This window comes from Rhinolophus ferrumequinum, chromosome 7, assembly GCF_004115265.2.
Source record: "Rhinolophus ferrumequinum isolate MPI-CBG mRhiFer1 chromosome 7, mRhiFer1_v1.p, whole genome shotgun sequence".
Classification (NCBI taxonomy): domain Eukaryota; kingdom Metazoa; phylum Chordata; class Mammalia; order Chiroptera; family Rhinolophidae; genus Rhinolophus; species Rhinolophus ferrumequinum.
The window spans coordinates 37,963,923-37,978,898 of record NC_046290.1 but is presented as its reverse complement, the minus strand read 5'-3'; the positions used below and the strand labels follow the sequence as shown (position 1 = coordinate 37,978,898).

Here is a 14,976-nt window from a genome sequence, read left to right as displayed (position 1 = left end):
CTTTCTGAACAATTCAATGTGTTCAGGAGATGAGAGTTCCATTATTTATGCATGAAGAAAATATGCTGTTTTCCATGCACCGAGCCAGGGGGAAAATTACTCAGCCTCAGTAATATTAGACTATGAATCTTCCATTTATTTTAAAATGGTATGTCATGCTGAGGAGAATAATAGTTCATATCCTTCTTTTTCTCCCTCCACATATTATGTCAAAACTACATTCATTAAAATAAATAAAATCTCATATCTTTGTGTCAAGTCTCTTAGAAGATAGAATAGGCAAGCAAAAATATTAAAAACTGACATGTTGGAGAGTCTACCTTTAATTGTGAATTCTGTATATTTTTTCCTCTCCAACGTTCATATTTTCTTCTAGTTCACTCATCAAATTTTACAATTCTATCAAAATAAACAGCTCCTTTTCCCAATTTTTTTTTAAAAAATATTATTTCATTAAAATTTTTGCGTTCACAAAGAAAGTGAATAACTGGTCTGTAATTCAAGTTAGTTTGTGAGTGTCCCCTAAGTACTGATCTGAATTCTCTCTTTTGAAGGGGACATTATTCCTTGAGTACAGATTAAAAAACTAGTCTTCCCTCAGTTCCAGGAACCTCTTTGAAGTCTCGTTTACTTCAGATCTTAAGGGTCAATTGTGATAGTGCTGAAAAGCAATACATTTTTTGTCACTTGAGAAAAAGCCATTTCCTCTAATGAGTTAAACTTACTCATCTTTCAATTAATATCAGCTATAGCTACATTTGGGTTTTAATTTGGTGGTCTTGGATAATTATCTACAAATATTCACAGACTCCTGGAGGCTAATGCATTTAAGCTAGGTCAGTCCTAAAATGGCTTTATTCCTGCAAAGTGGGAGCAAATTCCCCCTTCCCTTATCTATTACAGGTTTCTAGATTGGGCACCTGAAAGTTGGGTTTCTGTTGGAGTTTCTTTCTACGTGTTTGTATATTTAATTGCTTTCAGATTCATGGAGATAAAGAAGGAAGAAAGCAATGAAACAAAAATAAGTTTGTGTATGTTATATGTACATGGTATTGCACAGTATTTTGTACAAGATCTAGAGTAAAGACAGACCTGAGTTTAATTTTATAATCTCATTTAATAATAATCATCATAATAATAACAATCACAGCAGCAGCAAATTCTATTAAGTGCATAAAACGACGGACCTTGGGTTAAATGCTTTCCATGAATTACTTTAATTTTTACAAAATCCTATCATGTATATTTTGTCACTATCCTATTTTACACATGGGACAACTAGGGCTCAACAATGTTATAAAACTTGCCCCCAAATGACACAACTTTGGGGGATTCAAATTAGTTCTGTCTCATCCCTATACTCATCCTCTTAACTTCTTATCCATTTCATTCATGAGGAAATTGGAAATGTCCATGGATACAAGATGGATACAAGACATGCTAATAGGACCAGGTACCAGGACTGCAGAGGCAGCAGGGAGCAACAGTCCAGAACTAGAGCCCTTCGACTGGCAGTGTGAATTGTTTCCCTGGCTTTTCCTTAGACAAGTTACTACCTTCTCTGTGCCTCAGTTTCTTTATCTGTACAATGGTGATCATAATAAATTATATCTTGAAAGGCAGTCAGAACAATGCCTGGTTCATAGTAAACTCCAAAAATGTTAGTTATCACTGAAATTTAGGCATCCTGTCCTCTTGTCTTATACCTTTTACCTCTTAGGACGGTTAGACATTAGATGACTTGTCTGAGTCAAAAACGTATTGCAATTTTTTATAACCAGAACAGTTTGGAGAGCCTGAAATCATATTGAGTATATAGAATTTTATTTTCTCTGTAACTATCCGTCTTGTATTTTAAGCAATTTTAATTCTCCTCTCTTTTCTGCTGATCCCACTTCTTGGTCCGTAGGTAACCATCCTGAGTTCTTTGGTTGTCACTAATGCCTGCTGTGGTGTTCACTAATTACTAAAACAATAGATAGTGAGGAACATTGCATTTTAATGACATATATTTGAGAAGTTAAAGCCCTTCCTGGGTGGTTTCAGGAGAAATTAAAAATGTTATTGCTATATAGAATAACCAGTCCACTGTTTAATAGCATTCCCCTAGGTGGTGAACCTGAGAGTAAGAATCCTATATTTTTCTTTGGGGCGTATTTCAGCTCAACTAAACTTCTTGACCAAAATGTCCCAACTATAAGAAAATCTGAGATAATCCTGAAGTTGATTGTTGGGAAGATTTGGTGTTCCATCAGCATTATGCTCTAACCCATTGACTCAGTACTTGAAGACTTTGAATAGCACTTTGAGATTCCTCCTTGGTGAAGATCTTCAAACTGGATCTTTAGTTTATTTGGGAGAGCTGAGGCTTCAGCTTACCTTGTCTTTCATGAAGGCACACACCTAAACAGTGTATTGATATGAGAGGAAAAGGAGAAATATAATCATATTTTTGCAATCAAATAAAGTACTTTTTGAAAATAAAACAAAACAAAACAAAAAAACCCTTCCTGACCCTAGGAAGAAAAAAACTTTGTGGAGATCAAGAAGATGTAGGTGGGTAAATATTTATGGACACACACACACACACACATATTCTGGGAAGGGGTGAATCACAGAGAAATTAATGGGGCAGGTTCACCTTGCATTTGAGAGCTACACATATTTTTTCACAAAATTTTTTATCCCTCATTCAGCTTTAATTTAAAAGCTAATCTGTGAAAGGAGGATGAATTCTGTTTTAAAGAAGTTTGGAATAATTTTTAGCTCAGAATTGTATTTGGATTTCCCAGATTTTTTATGCTGCCAGAGTTGTAAAAGTTTGTCCAGTGATTTGATTCGAGATGGTTACAGACACAGAGTGTTTACAAATGGCCTGCAGCTTTCTCTTCTAAAGATGGAATATTCTGCTCCACATGCCCACCGCTTGTTCCTACCCCCCTCAGTTTTATCCGTTCTGTTGGTGATGAAGTGGGTTCCCTGCCTGTGGATGTTTATGTGTTTGTTTTATTATGCAATATCCAGTCTGTACAAAATAACCTTTGTAACGTGTGTAGGTTGTAGAACACATTATTTATGAACCACAATATTCTTAATACATTGCATCTACTTGTGAAATTCTTCCTTCTCTCATTGACCACCTTTTCCTTCCCCACTTACCAAGTGGCAACTATCCTAAGTGTTGTGAATTTCATAACTTACCTATTTTTAAATACGTCATAAAATATAACGTATTTATGTGTTCTTTAAAACCTTGCCACCTACGTATGGTGCACAGACCTGGAGTATTGGTGTCACCCAGGAGTGTGTTGGAAATACAGAACCACAACCCTACCCCAGATCTACCGAATCAGAATCTGCACTGTAATAAAATCCCCTGTAGATTCATAGGCACAGTAGTTTGAGGAGCACTGTACCGAATATATTATTTTTTCTTGGCTTTTAAAATTAATTTTCTTATTGTTTCTTATTTTTTAATTTAATAAGAATGGTATTATTGTGTTTGTAGTCTGACACTTGCTTCGTTAACTCAACGCGACATTTCGAAGATTCATCCAAGTTGCCTTGTGTGGTTAATCATGGATACATGATGTAACATTTCTGTGGATATCCCAGAATTTATCTTTCTTTTATTGCTAGACATTGATGTTACATACAGCTTTTTGTTATAATGCATAATCCTTCTATGAACATTCAGGTACATATCCCTTGGTGTGTGTGTGTGTCTGTGTGTGTGTGTGTGTGTGTGTGTGTGTGTGTAAGAGATTCTCTATGTTAAGTACGCAGGAGTGAAATTGTGAATAGTAATGTATGTAAATAGTCACCTTTACCAGATAAGTGTAAATTGTTTCTCACCAGCAATGTATAAGAATTGTCATTCATCCAGATTTTTACCAACACATGACATCATCAGGCTTATTACTTTATTGCCAACCTAGTGGACATTACATGCCCTCTCATTGTGATCTACACTTGCATGTGAGACTGATTGATTATTCTTAAGTTTTATCACCATTCTGCTTTCCTCTTCTGTGAAATGGCTTTCCTTGTATTTTGCCTATTTTTTCTATTTTTTTCTTATTGATTTATAGGTGTACTTATTTTGAATTTTTTGTCATTTTCTCTTTAATCCTTTAAAAAAATTAATTAAAATTAATTAAATGTGACAATGATTAGTAAAGTTATATAGATTTCAGGTGTACAATTCTGTAATACATCACACATATATCACATTGTGTGTTCACCACCCAGAGTCAGTTCTCCTTCCATCACCATGTATTTGATATCCTTTACCTTCATACCACCCCTCTCCTCACTTACTCTCTGGTAACCACTAAACTATTGTCTGTGCCTATGAGTTTTTGTTTATTTGTTTGTCTTGTTCCTTTGTTGTTTCAATTTTAAATGCCACATATCAGTGAAGTCATACGGTTCTCGACTTTTTCTGTCTGACTTATTTCGCTTAGCATAATAATGTTAAGATCCATCCATGTTGTTGCAAATGGCATTATTTCATCTTTTCTTATGGCGGAGTAGTATTCCATTATGTGTATAGATCTTTTTAACAATTTTTTTAAACTTCAAAATTTTTTTCTTCATATAGCTCTTGCATACCTTTCATTATATTTATCCCTAAAAGAACTGTATGTATGTATGTGTGTGTGTAACATTTGTCAGTTGATGGTAAATGGAAAAGCAATTGGCTCCTGTAAATTAGTTACCCTTATAAACTGTCTTAGCATTCTAATAATTTGTTTCCAGATTTCTTTGTGTTCTATATGTAGATAATGATATCATCGGAGACTAATGACAGTTTTGTTCCTTTTCAACCATATGTCTTCAGTCTCTCTCTCTCTTTGATTGTGTATATTTTGTCTTATTAAATTATCTAGGATCTATAGTTTAATGTTAAATAGAAATATTGATAATGAGCATTTGCATGTTATCCTTTGAAAATGATATTTCTAATATTTTAGCTAATATCTTTTTAGCTGTCTAATTCCATATTAAACCACCCATTCACTGATATTATTAAACAACTTATCCACTGTCATTTTTAATTTCAGAAATTCTTTGTTTAGTATCCCCCTTTGTCATCCAGGCAAGATCACACATTTTGGACTCCGAATGACCAGGGCCCAAGTCCAGGCTTTGACAGTGAACAAGTATTTGACTTTATATAAATAACTGCTTCTATTAACTTTCAGTTTCTCATGTGTGAAATGGAGTTAAGGCTAGAAATCCTCTATTTTAAGAAGGCATTAAGAAGTCCAAATTGGTAGTTACAAAATAGTCATGAGGATGAAAACTGCAGCATAGAGAATATCATCAATAATGTAATAACTATATATGGTGCCAGGTGGGTACTAGACTTATTGGGGAGATCACCTCGTAAATTATATAAATATCTAACCACTATGCTGTATACCTACTAATATAATATTGAATGTCAACTGTAAATGAAAAATTAAAAAAATTAATTACCATATTCAACTCAATGTAATAGGAACTTTATAAAATGAGAAATATTATTTTGAATTTACAGTCTCTTAACTGAATGGAAAATACATACATTTTTCCATACCAATGACTACCGTGTTACTTTTCAGCATCTCAAATTGTGAGATTAAGTCTTCTTCACATTAAGAATCTAAAGAATCTTAATTATTTTTGGCCTTTGGTAGTTAGACCTAATTTCATTATATCAGGCTACTACTCAGCTACTTCTCATAATCTCTTTTGCTGCTTTGAGATTGAGAGTGACAATTTCAAGACGTATTAATTTACGTGAAAATTATAATTATCAAACCTTAGAAGTTTAGTTTTCTCTCTTAAAAGTCAGATGAAAGTTTTTGACAGATGGATATTTAGCACCTTAGTAATTATCCTTCAGTTTTCAAGAATTAGTTACTGTGAAAGTTCTATGACCTCTTCGGAGAGACTTGGTAATAGCTACTCAGTTTAAGTGCATTGCTGCTGTATGATTGGCCATGATTTGGTAGTTGTTTCAATGATAAAACAATATACAGCTTCAAATACTTATGAATACCTTGTTGCTTTACAATAAAATACGGAAGTATAATCTTTCTCCCTGAAAGAAATATTTTCTTCACTTAGAGTAAATCTTTGTTTCCCAGGCATATTTTCATTTTTTTCCCACATACAGAATAACTTATCTCTTCCATGAGGCATTATACTGTAGTCTTTTGGAGACATTTTAAGTGAGTATTAGGTATCTAAGTCTAATTTAATTAAGTTTAAAATTCAACTGGGTGTAGCTCTATGAACACAAGTAACAAATCCGAAGTTTTACCATAGCCCACATGGCTGTCCTTGATCTGTTTTTATTTCCAAATAGCCTCCACCTCACTTGACCCCAAGCCATTGGCAAGCTTGGTATTCCTCAAATGTAATAAGCTGGCAGCTATGAGTGTCTTTGCATTTGCTTTCTCCATAGCCTAGAATGCTGGCTCAGTCTTATTTCCTTCAGGTTGCTGCTCACATGCCACCCTAACAAAGAAGCCTCTTTTGACCCCCCTTTTACTCCCAAGCATCATAGTCTAATTTCTTAATTTGCTTCAATTTACTTTAGCCACATCTACCAAATTTATGTATTTGTTTGAGTGCTTATTTTCTCTCTCCCAATTATAATGGAAGAGCCAGAACTTTTCGGTTTTATTCCCTTCTTTTTCTCCAGAACTAAGTATTTGGCATATATTAAGTGTTCAGTAAATATTAGTTGAATGAATTAATGAATGTTGAAATAATCAGGTGAACAGGTGTTTTCCTTGTAGAATTAAGGTCACATAGTCTATAACATCTGCAGGAGATTGGCACAGTCCTTTTTAGTCTCTGTTGAAAGACTCACTATGATTTTCAAAATATTAAAATGTGAATAAAGAAATTCATTGTTGCAAGGATTAAATAAAATAATGTATGAAAAGGGTTTGGCAGAATGCCAAACGGTAAATGTTCAATAAATGCAATACATGTACTTTCATCTGAATTCATCCTTTCCCCTTTCTCTTCTGTTACAATGAAAGTGTTGGCTTTTGTCTAGTTTAAGACAAATCCTACCATCTATACCTTAGATTTCAATTCATCCTCACCTTCTCAGGGGCAACACACCATCTATTATTCCCTTTCATCCTCTCATATCCTTTTCTTCTTCTATCTTTGCATCTGGCCTTAAAATCTGGTTGACCCAAAAGGAGGCCCTTTTGATAATTTACACAAAGTCACCCACATTGCATTGAGGAGTCACTTCATAAGAGGTAGTTCATTATCAGATGTTTGCATACTCGGCCACCTGTTCTTTTGACAGATTTATAGAATTACTTGCCATTTTCTGACTGTCAAATAACCCTAAGTCTTTGTGCCAGTTTTTTCCTAGAATGCTTTTATCCTTTTATTCTCCCCAAGACACATACCCACAGTCAAACATATATGTTAATCCAAAATGAGATTAGCTAATTTCAATTTATACTTGAGGTCTTGGCTTCTGCTTAGATGCCATTCTGTCTTTGTGAATCCTCGCTGAGCCTCAAGAATTGAATGTCCTGTCTCTCTCTCTCTCTCTCTCTCTCTCTCTCTCTCTCTCTCTCTCTCTCTCTCTCTCTCTCTCTCTCTCTCTCTTTTTCTCTCTCTCTCTCTGAATTATAGTTGCTTATTTATGTGTATTTTCCCCACAACACACTAAGCTCCTTGAGGACAAGTATTTTTCACATTCATCAATGAAATACCAAAGTCTGCATGGAAATTGACATATAGTATATAAGCAATATTTTTAAACTTGAATTGTTGAGTAGAGTCATTAGAAAGTTACAAAATTGGTTTCTGGTACTATTGAAACCTGTAGAGCCAACCAACCAGTTGCTGCTGAATTTATATCATCTGCAGGAGACTGGCACCGTCCTAGTGTGCTAGTAAAAGACAAAAGTGTTCAAGTGCAGCATTTCTTAGTTCAACAACATTTATTGCATATTGCTGTTTGTTTCATATTACAGAAAAAATTACTGAAGAATGACCTAGTATATTGGAAGCAATTTAGTTCTAGTATTTATAGTGGTAATATTTAAAATATTATCTAATATGTGTATATATTTTTACAATTTTAAGAGCACTTCATATATCTCAAGGAAATATTTTAAACCTGTTTCTCAAAATTTTGAAGACCTAGGTCAAATCTCAGACTTTGAATGGATCCTTTGGATATTTCTAAATAGGTAACAGTTTGTCCTTGTATAAAACAATATCTGATGATGAAAATTTCCACCTTTGTACTGACTGTTTGGAATCAAGTTGATGCATCCTAACAAGAAAAAAACACAGGTATGCTCAAATATATATAGGATATATGCCAAAAGAAAGTTTCACCTAGCTCTTACTCCCATTACCAGGTTAGAAATGGAACCTTAGTTATCATAATGTACCATTAAATTCTGTGTTCTGGATAGAAGTGGTGCTTCCTCTCTCTTACCTTTTAATTGAGATAATTTCTGCTAGAACTCTCCAACATTATTGACAGAAATGTTCTCCCTTGTTAATTGCCCAGAAACACATTGAGAGATTGATTGGATCACTAGGGCAGGTTTGAAATGCATTGGCAGAAAAGAGGGGTGGTGGTGGTGTATAATAATCTCTGTCTCATGCTAATGAGACCAATTAACTCTTTATTTATGTTTGTTCAGAAAAGAAATACACTGATTATTTACCACAAATATTTACTTTTTATCCAGATGTGTGATGGAGAATAATAAAAGCTTTCAAGGAAGCCCCATTTGAACCCAGTGGTTTACAAAAATCCTCTCAGAATGTGCCCATAAAACTCCAACATCTATGGTCCACCAGTGGGGGAAAATAATTGATTTGACATATAAGCATGGAAAACCAATGGATCAATTGAATATTTCCTCTTTTTGGATTGTTTAAATATGAGTAAGCAACCCCTAGATTAATGAAAAGAATTTTTAAGTGGAACACTGGGAGTGCTCAATTTTTAGCAGTATAAGATTTTCTTGAAACATGGAGCTTAAGCATTTATTGTATATAAGGCATTATTCTAAGTAGTACCTTATTAAATAATCACAACATTCTGAGAAGTAGGTAATATTAATACAACTTTGCTATTAATACAACTAATAGAGACATGGAGGGTAATTAATTTAGCTAAGTCTGAAAGTACAGGAAGTGGTGGATTGGAACCCAAGCTGTCTTACTTCAAAGTTCACTTAATAAATTACAATCAGTAATCTTCTTGGAAATATAAGATAAATTGAAAATTCTTAAAGTTGGGAACATGTTAGACTTGAATGATTTTCTTATATTTAAAAATGTACCTGACTTGTAATTATATAATAAAAACAAAGGAATCATTTTTTTTAAATAAGTGGAGAATATAAGAAAAAAAAGTATTCATGAATTAAAAGGAAGGATAGAACTGACAGTGAGAATTGGGTTACATTTGAATTGTTCTATGTATTTGAAAAAGAAGATCATAAACTGCTTCTACTGTTACTATTTGAAGTGAGAAAAAGAGTTTCAGATAGAGGTATTTTGCCATAGTTACATTGAGGGGAAAGGTGGCGAGCATTTCAGAGGTAAGAAGAAATCTGTATATTTCTTTAAAATGGTTCCATATGTTAATAATGCAATGAATTAAAAGGAAAAAAAACCCACCAGTTTACACTGTATAACACTTCCTCTTCTCTCCTTTCCTGTTTGGAAAGATACCAGCTCAATGTCTCCGTAGGCATAGAAAAGGCTTTGACCACTGCCATTAGTCACACTTGTATCTATAAAAGGGAGAAAGTGTGCCTTAGTCAAGTATGTTTTCAGTACTACACAGAGGGACGTGGTGCTTAGGAAACTGCCTCGTTCCTCTCAAGACAGCCTTTTTCAGGTTTTGTGCATGGAACACATATGGACAGAGGGCCAATATTGCAATATTAGAGGAGGGGACATTTCCTACCATAAAAAAAAAAAAAGAAAAGAAACCCATGAAGAGATGCCGAGTGTTTTTTTTTTTTTTGCACAATATTAAAATTAGTTGCTCTCATTTAGAGAAGGAGACCCTTCCTTGTACATTTCATGGCCTGTTCTTACTAATGAGCAAAGTGAGCATTTATTTTCATTGCTGTTATTTGCCAAACTGTATCTATACTGAGCATTCACTGCATGGAGAGCGTTGGATTTCTACATTCTGGAGAGTCTGAGACATGGTTCCTGATTGTGGTACTTTAGTGTTAATTATATTATATGCATAAAATGTACATAGTCAATTATGTTATGATTGAGTGTGTGCAGAGAATAGAATAATTACACTGCCAACAAGCTATTGTGAGTTCTACATATTTTTATATTTCAAATAATGGATGGTACAGTGGTAAGTCCAACACAGTATAATTCTAGAATTATTTTTAACAGTGAGTAAATGACATTTGACCTTTAAGCAATATGGTGATATTAAAATGTACAGGAAAATATGTCTATATATTGCTCTGAAATTCTCTTGCCTTCTCAAAAACATTCAACATTGCAGGAAAATACTAAAGGAAAGCAAATAAAAATTGAACTTGGATTGTAGTGTCAAATTTGACTCTAATTTCTGTAGAATAATAACGATACAACGTGTTTTAAAACGCTTTGGTAGTTGAACTGTGTTCTCCTAGAAGTGGCAGAAAGGGAAAATTGCAGGCAGGACCTAATAGCAGAAACCGCTGTCAGTGGTTTGTAATAGAAAAGGTGCCCCAATCTTAACTGTCGCCAGCCTGCTCAGCTGTGGAGAAGGCTTGCCTTGATTTCCAGCTAGGACCACTCTTGAGGACCTTCATTGCAGAAACAGCAGCAAAACGAGATACTAGCCAGAGGAATCTTCAAGAGAATACACTGGGCATTCTCCTTGCTATGGGAAAGAGCAACACAATATTTAATCCTATGTCAGGGCAAGAGACTGAATTAACCCTAATATTGGATCTTCACCAAAATTCAATTTTTCAGCGACGCTCATACACACCATTCTGGGCAACTTTGCCAGGTTACATCCCTTATCTTTGGAAGCCCCAGCATGGGGCTTATTGTCAACAATCTCTGAGAAATCGGCCAGGAACCACCAAACGGCATTTCTCAAAGAGGACTGAAGCAGGAGGAGGTGAAGAGGAAACCTCAGGGGCAGTGGGGGGCAGCGAGGGAAGGGAGGCGGGGGCACGGCGAGGGGAAGGATCAGGAGGACAGGTCTGACTGCTGACTGGCTGGGGTGGTTTCAGAGAAAGTCACAGCTCCAGCGCAGCAGTCAGGAGCTGTCCAACTTTTCAGCAGCGGCGGGCTCAGGATTCCGGCGCCTTGGGCTCAGAGGCGGCTATTCCTGCCACTGCAGTTATTGCTCAGCTAGAGCTGCTAACAATTCCTGCCCTCGCCGCCGGCACCCAAAGGAAGGAAGGGAAGAAGAAAGGGAAGAAGGTGGGACCGACCATTGTCGAAACGGAGTGCTGCACGCTCTAGTCTTGGTGACTTGGGGAGACCAGGAGCGTGTCTCTACCACAACCACTCTGAAGGGAGCCTTGTCGTGGTCTGTGATCCCTCCCGCTAGCAGAGCCCCCTCTCGGTCGCCTCGAGCCTCTGAGCCTCTGGTGGCTTCAAGCGGGAAGCTGAGCCCAGCCTCTGTTCGGCGCCAGAAGCGGCAGCGGCAGCGGCAGCAGCAGCGGGGAGGCGCTCGGGCCAGTGCAGTGAAGCGGCTGGGCAGCGGGGCGCAGAGCCGCCGGGCAGGATGGAGGCGGAGGGCAGCAGCGTGCCGGCTCCGGCAGGCAGCAGAGAGGGCAGCGACGGTGCTGGCGCGGCCACGCTCAAAGCACCCAAGCACCTCTGGAGGCACGAGCAGCACCACCAGTACCCACTCCGGCAGCCCCAGTACCGCCTCCTGCACCCCCATCACCACCTGCCTCCACCGCCGCCGCCGCCCTCGCCCCAGCCCCAGCCCCAGTGCCCGCTGCAGCCACCGCCGCCGCCCCCCCTGCCACCACCCCCGCCACCGCCCGGGGCAGCTCGTGGCCGCTATGCATCGAGCGGGGCCACTGGCCGTGTCCGGCATCGTGGCTACTCCGACACAGAGCGCTACCTGTATTGCCGCGCCATGGACCGAACCTCCTACGCGGTGGAGACTAGCCACCGGCCCGGCCTGAAGAAATCCAGGATGTCCTGGCCCTCGTCGTTCCAGGGACTCAGGCGGTGAGTGGAGAGCGCAACGGGTCACCTCCCCCCATTCAGGCAAGGGGTCACCTCCCCAGTTCTCAAAATTTCCTTGTTGATCTATTTATCACCAGCAGTCCTGCACCCAGGATCAAATTCTATTCCGGGAATGGGGGGAGGGCGAGCAGGGGCGTGCCTGTCCTTGCAAGAACGGTTAGGATTCAGGTGTGTGTAAGGGACCCTGAATGAATGTTAGTTGAGTGTGTGTGTGTGTGTGTGTGTGTGTGTGTGTGGTGTGAGAGAGAGAGAGAGAGAGAGAGAGAGAGAGAGAGAGAGAGAGAGATTCCCAGTTATCTATACCACCCACCACCTCCCTCCCCACCCACTTCCATTCCACCCTGGCGAGTGGGACTAAACGGAGGAATTCAGCTTGCTCTGATGAAGGAGGAAGAGTGAAGGAAGGGGTGGGGAGGGTTGAACCAGGGAAATACCCAGTAATCTGTACACTCCCCCCAGAGTGAGGGGGTTTGTGGGCAGATCTAATTGGGATAGGGGAGGGGGGCAGGTATGGGTGAGACAGTTTGGTCCCAGGATTTCAGCTTAAAAAACCTGAGAACAACTCAGACAAAAGAGTTTCTTTTGTCAAGTCGGAAAGTAAATTGAAAAGCGAAAGGGGAGAGCAAACACGTGGGTGACTTGGAGAGTTTGGAGCAAAATGTTCAGCCATCCTTATGAGAGAGGAGAGAGAGATGGAAGGACGGAGTGAGGCTTCTGTGGGAGTTACACTGTGTCAGTGTGTGGTGTGTATGGAGTTATCCTCGCAAAGTCCCAGGAAGAAAGCATCCCATTTACCAGCAGGCAAGACACACATATTTGATTAGGGTGATTTCTCCTTAACATAAAGTGCTCCGGAAGGCAGGGCAAGGAAACGGCTTGTCACTGGAGTTTTAATAGATACAGACTGTTCCTCTTCCGAGGAAATGAGTAGTATAAAGGACCAATTACAACTGCTTTGAGGAATCAGCTCCAGATTCTTAACTCTAGCATAGAGGTGGAAGTTGGGCCCACATTCAGTCCCTTTCCGTGCAACCCAAAACAGTTCCTTTTCTGTCCCAGGCCCTCCAAGCAAAGACTCCCCTTCTACACACACACACACACACACACACACACACACACACACACACACACACACTTGCTGACCTTGGCACACCTAATAGCAAAGTCGGGCTGTCATCATGGAAGCTTAGACGTAGGTAGGCGCTGATGGGCTCCACATTGTGGATGATGGGGAATTGTAGAATGGAAATCAGGGCTGGATATGGAAGCAGGAAGACCTTGGGCTGAGACTGTTTGTACAACTCTAATTGACAGAGGTTAGTTATCAGGAAATCTTAATAGTGTTCAAATGTGAGTTTTTTTTCTCCCTCCCTCCTTTCCTTCTTTTTTTTCTTTGTTATATGCGCATGTCTCTCTGCGTTTTGTGTACACTATGGTCAAAGGAAATCCAGCCAAATAGAGTATTTCAACTCTGATGAGCACACGTACTCCTCACACCCTTTGCCTTCCTCACACCCCTAGGTACTAAACACTGTGGTGACAGCACCATACCTGTTAGATACACTGTACCTGTAATTAATCTGAATTCAGATTAATTGAAGATTGGTGTGATTTGCAGACATTCATAAATTAATATGCAAGTTACATTTTTACAGCCCAGAGTGCTAAAACCCACATCCAATTTTACCCTTTTTTGAAGAGGTGTGTTGAGCACTATGTGTGTGGGTCTCCAATTGTGGAATAAATGCACGGATAGCACTTTGTATATTTGACCTATTGATAGAAAAACTTTCTGAGACTGAGCCCTTAACAAACAATAAATAAGAACAAGAGTTCTAGCTTAATCTATGAGTTGATTGGCTTTACAGAGTCTCTTAATTAACTTCATTTTTAAATAAAATACAATGTGTCTGAGGGTGGAGGGAGAAATAAGCTAAGTAGAATACAGGTATCGCATCATTCATTTGAATTAATTTTTTGCTGTGTGTTCTACACTGATGAATTGTTCTGTTTGAAATTTGTTAGTTGAATGGTTCAAGGAAAACTAAGATGTATAAATAATACTTACACATAGCTTCCACTGTGATTCATCTGATAAATCATTGTCATTCTATTTAAGCATACTTGGATTTAAAATTGTTTACATCACTTATGTGTTTCCCAAACACTCCTATATCACATGTCAAGCTTTTCCTTAATAGAGTTGTTTTTGCAAATAAACATGTTTTTCAAGGAGGGCATGGGTATTAACTTTCATTCTTTAAAGAGAACAGTAGCAATGCTTTAAAATTATCAAAACAATTCATATTTAGTGGGTATTTGAATCCACTAAAAAACCCATTTCACTGAGATGAAATGGTATTGTTTCCATTTTATAGATAAGAACACTGAGCCTTAGAGAATGTGAGTAACTTGTTCAGTAGTATATGGACTATGAGTGCCAGAACTAAGACTGAGACCCAGGTCTCTTGCCCCAACAAAGGCAATAGGTGCTCCTAAAGGAAATGTGCCTACAATCTGGGCATGTTGACAGCATAAAGAAACATATAAAACCAGACATGATGTTTATATTGATTGATACCACAGGATATAAAGTCCGAATGAACCAAAAATGAGATATGGATGAATCTTTTTTTTTTTTTAAATGACAAATAGTCTCTGGAAGCAATGAGAGATTTTAACCTTTACTTTTAACTTTTGAAATCCTAGCTGTTACACGGGTGTTAATGATTAAAA

The 14,976-nt window shown here is 38.1% G+C and overlaps 1 protein-coding gene across 4 annotated transcripts in view; it reads left to right on the top strand.

Moving 5' to 3' along the window:
* PDE4D (phosphodiesterase 4D) overlaps positions 1-14,976 on the top strand; it is a 1,245,242-nt gene that overhangs the window by 450,588 nt on the left and 779,678 nt on the right. The window contains exon 1 of one of the 4 annotated variants that reach the window (XM_033111244.1): positions 11,594-12,222. The exons of the other annotated variants lie outside the window; for them this stretch is intronic. Within the exon in view, the coding sequence (XP_032967135.1) occupies positions 11,765-12,222 (458 nt within the window). The 5' untranslated portion in view covers positions 11,594-11,764. Of the gene's footprint in view, positions 1-11,593; positions 12,223-14,976 lie in introns of those variants that run through there. 4 annotated transcript variants of the gene reach the window in all.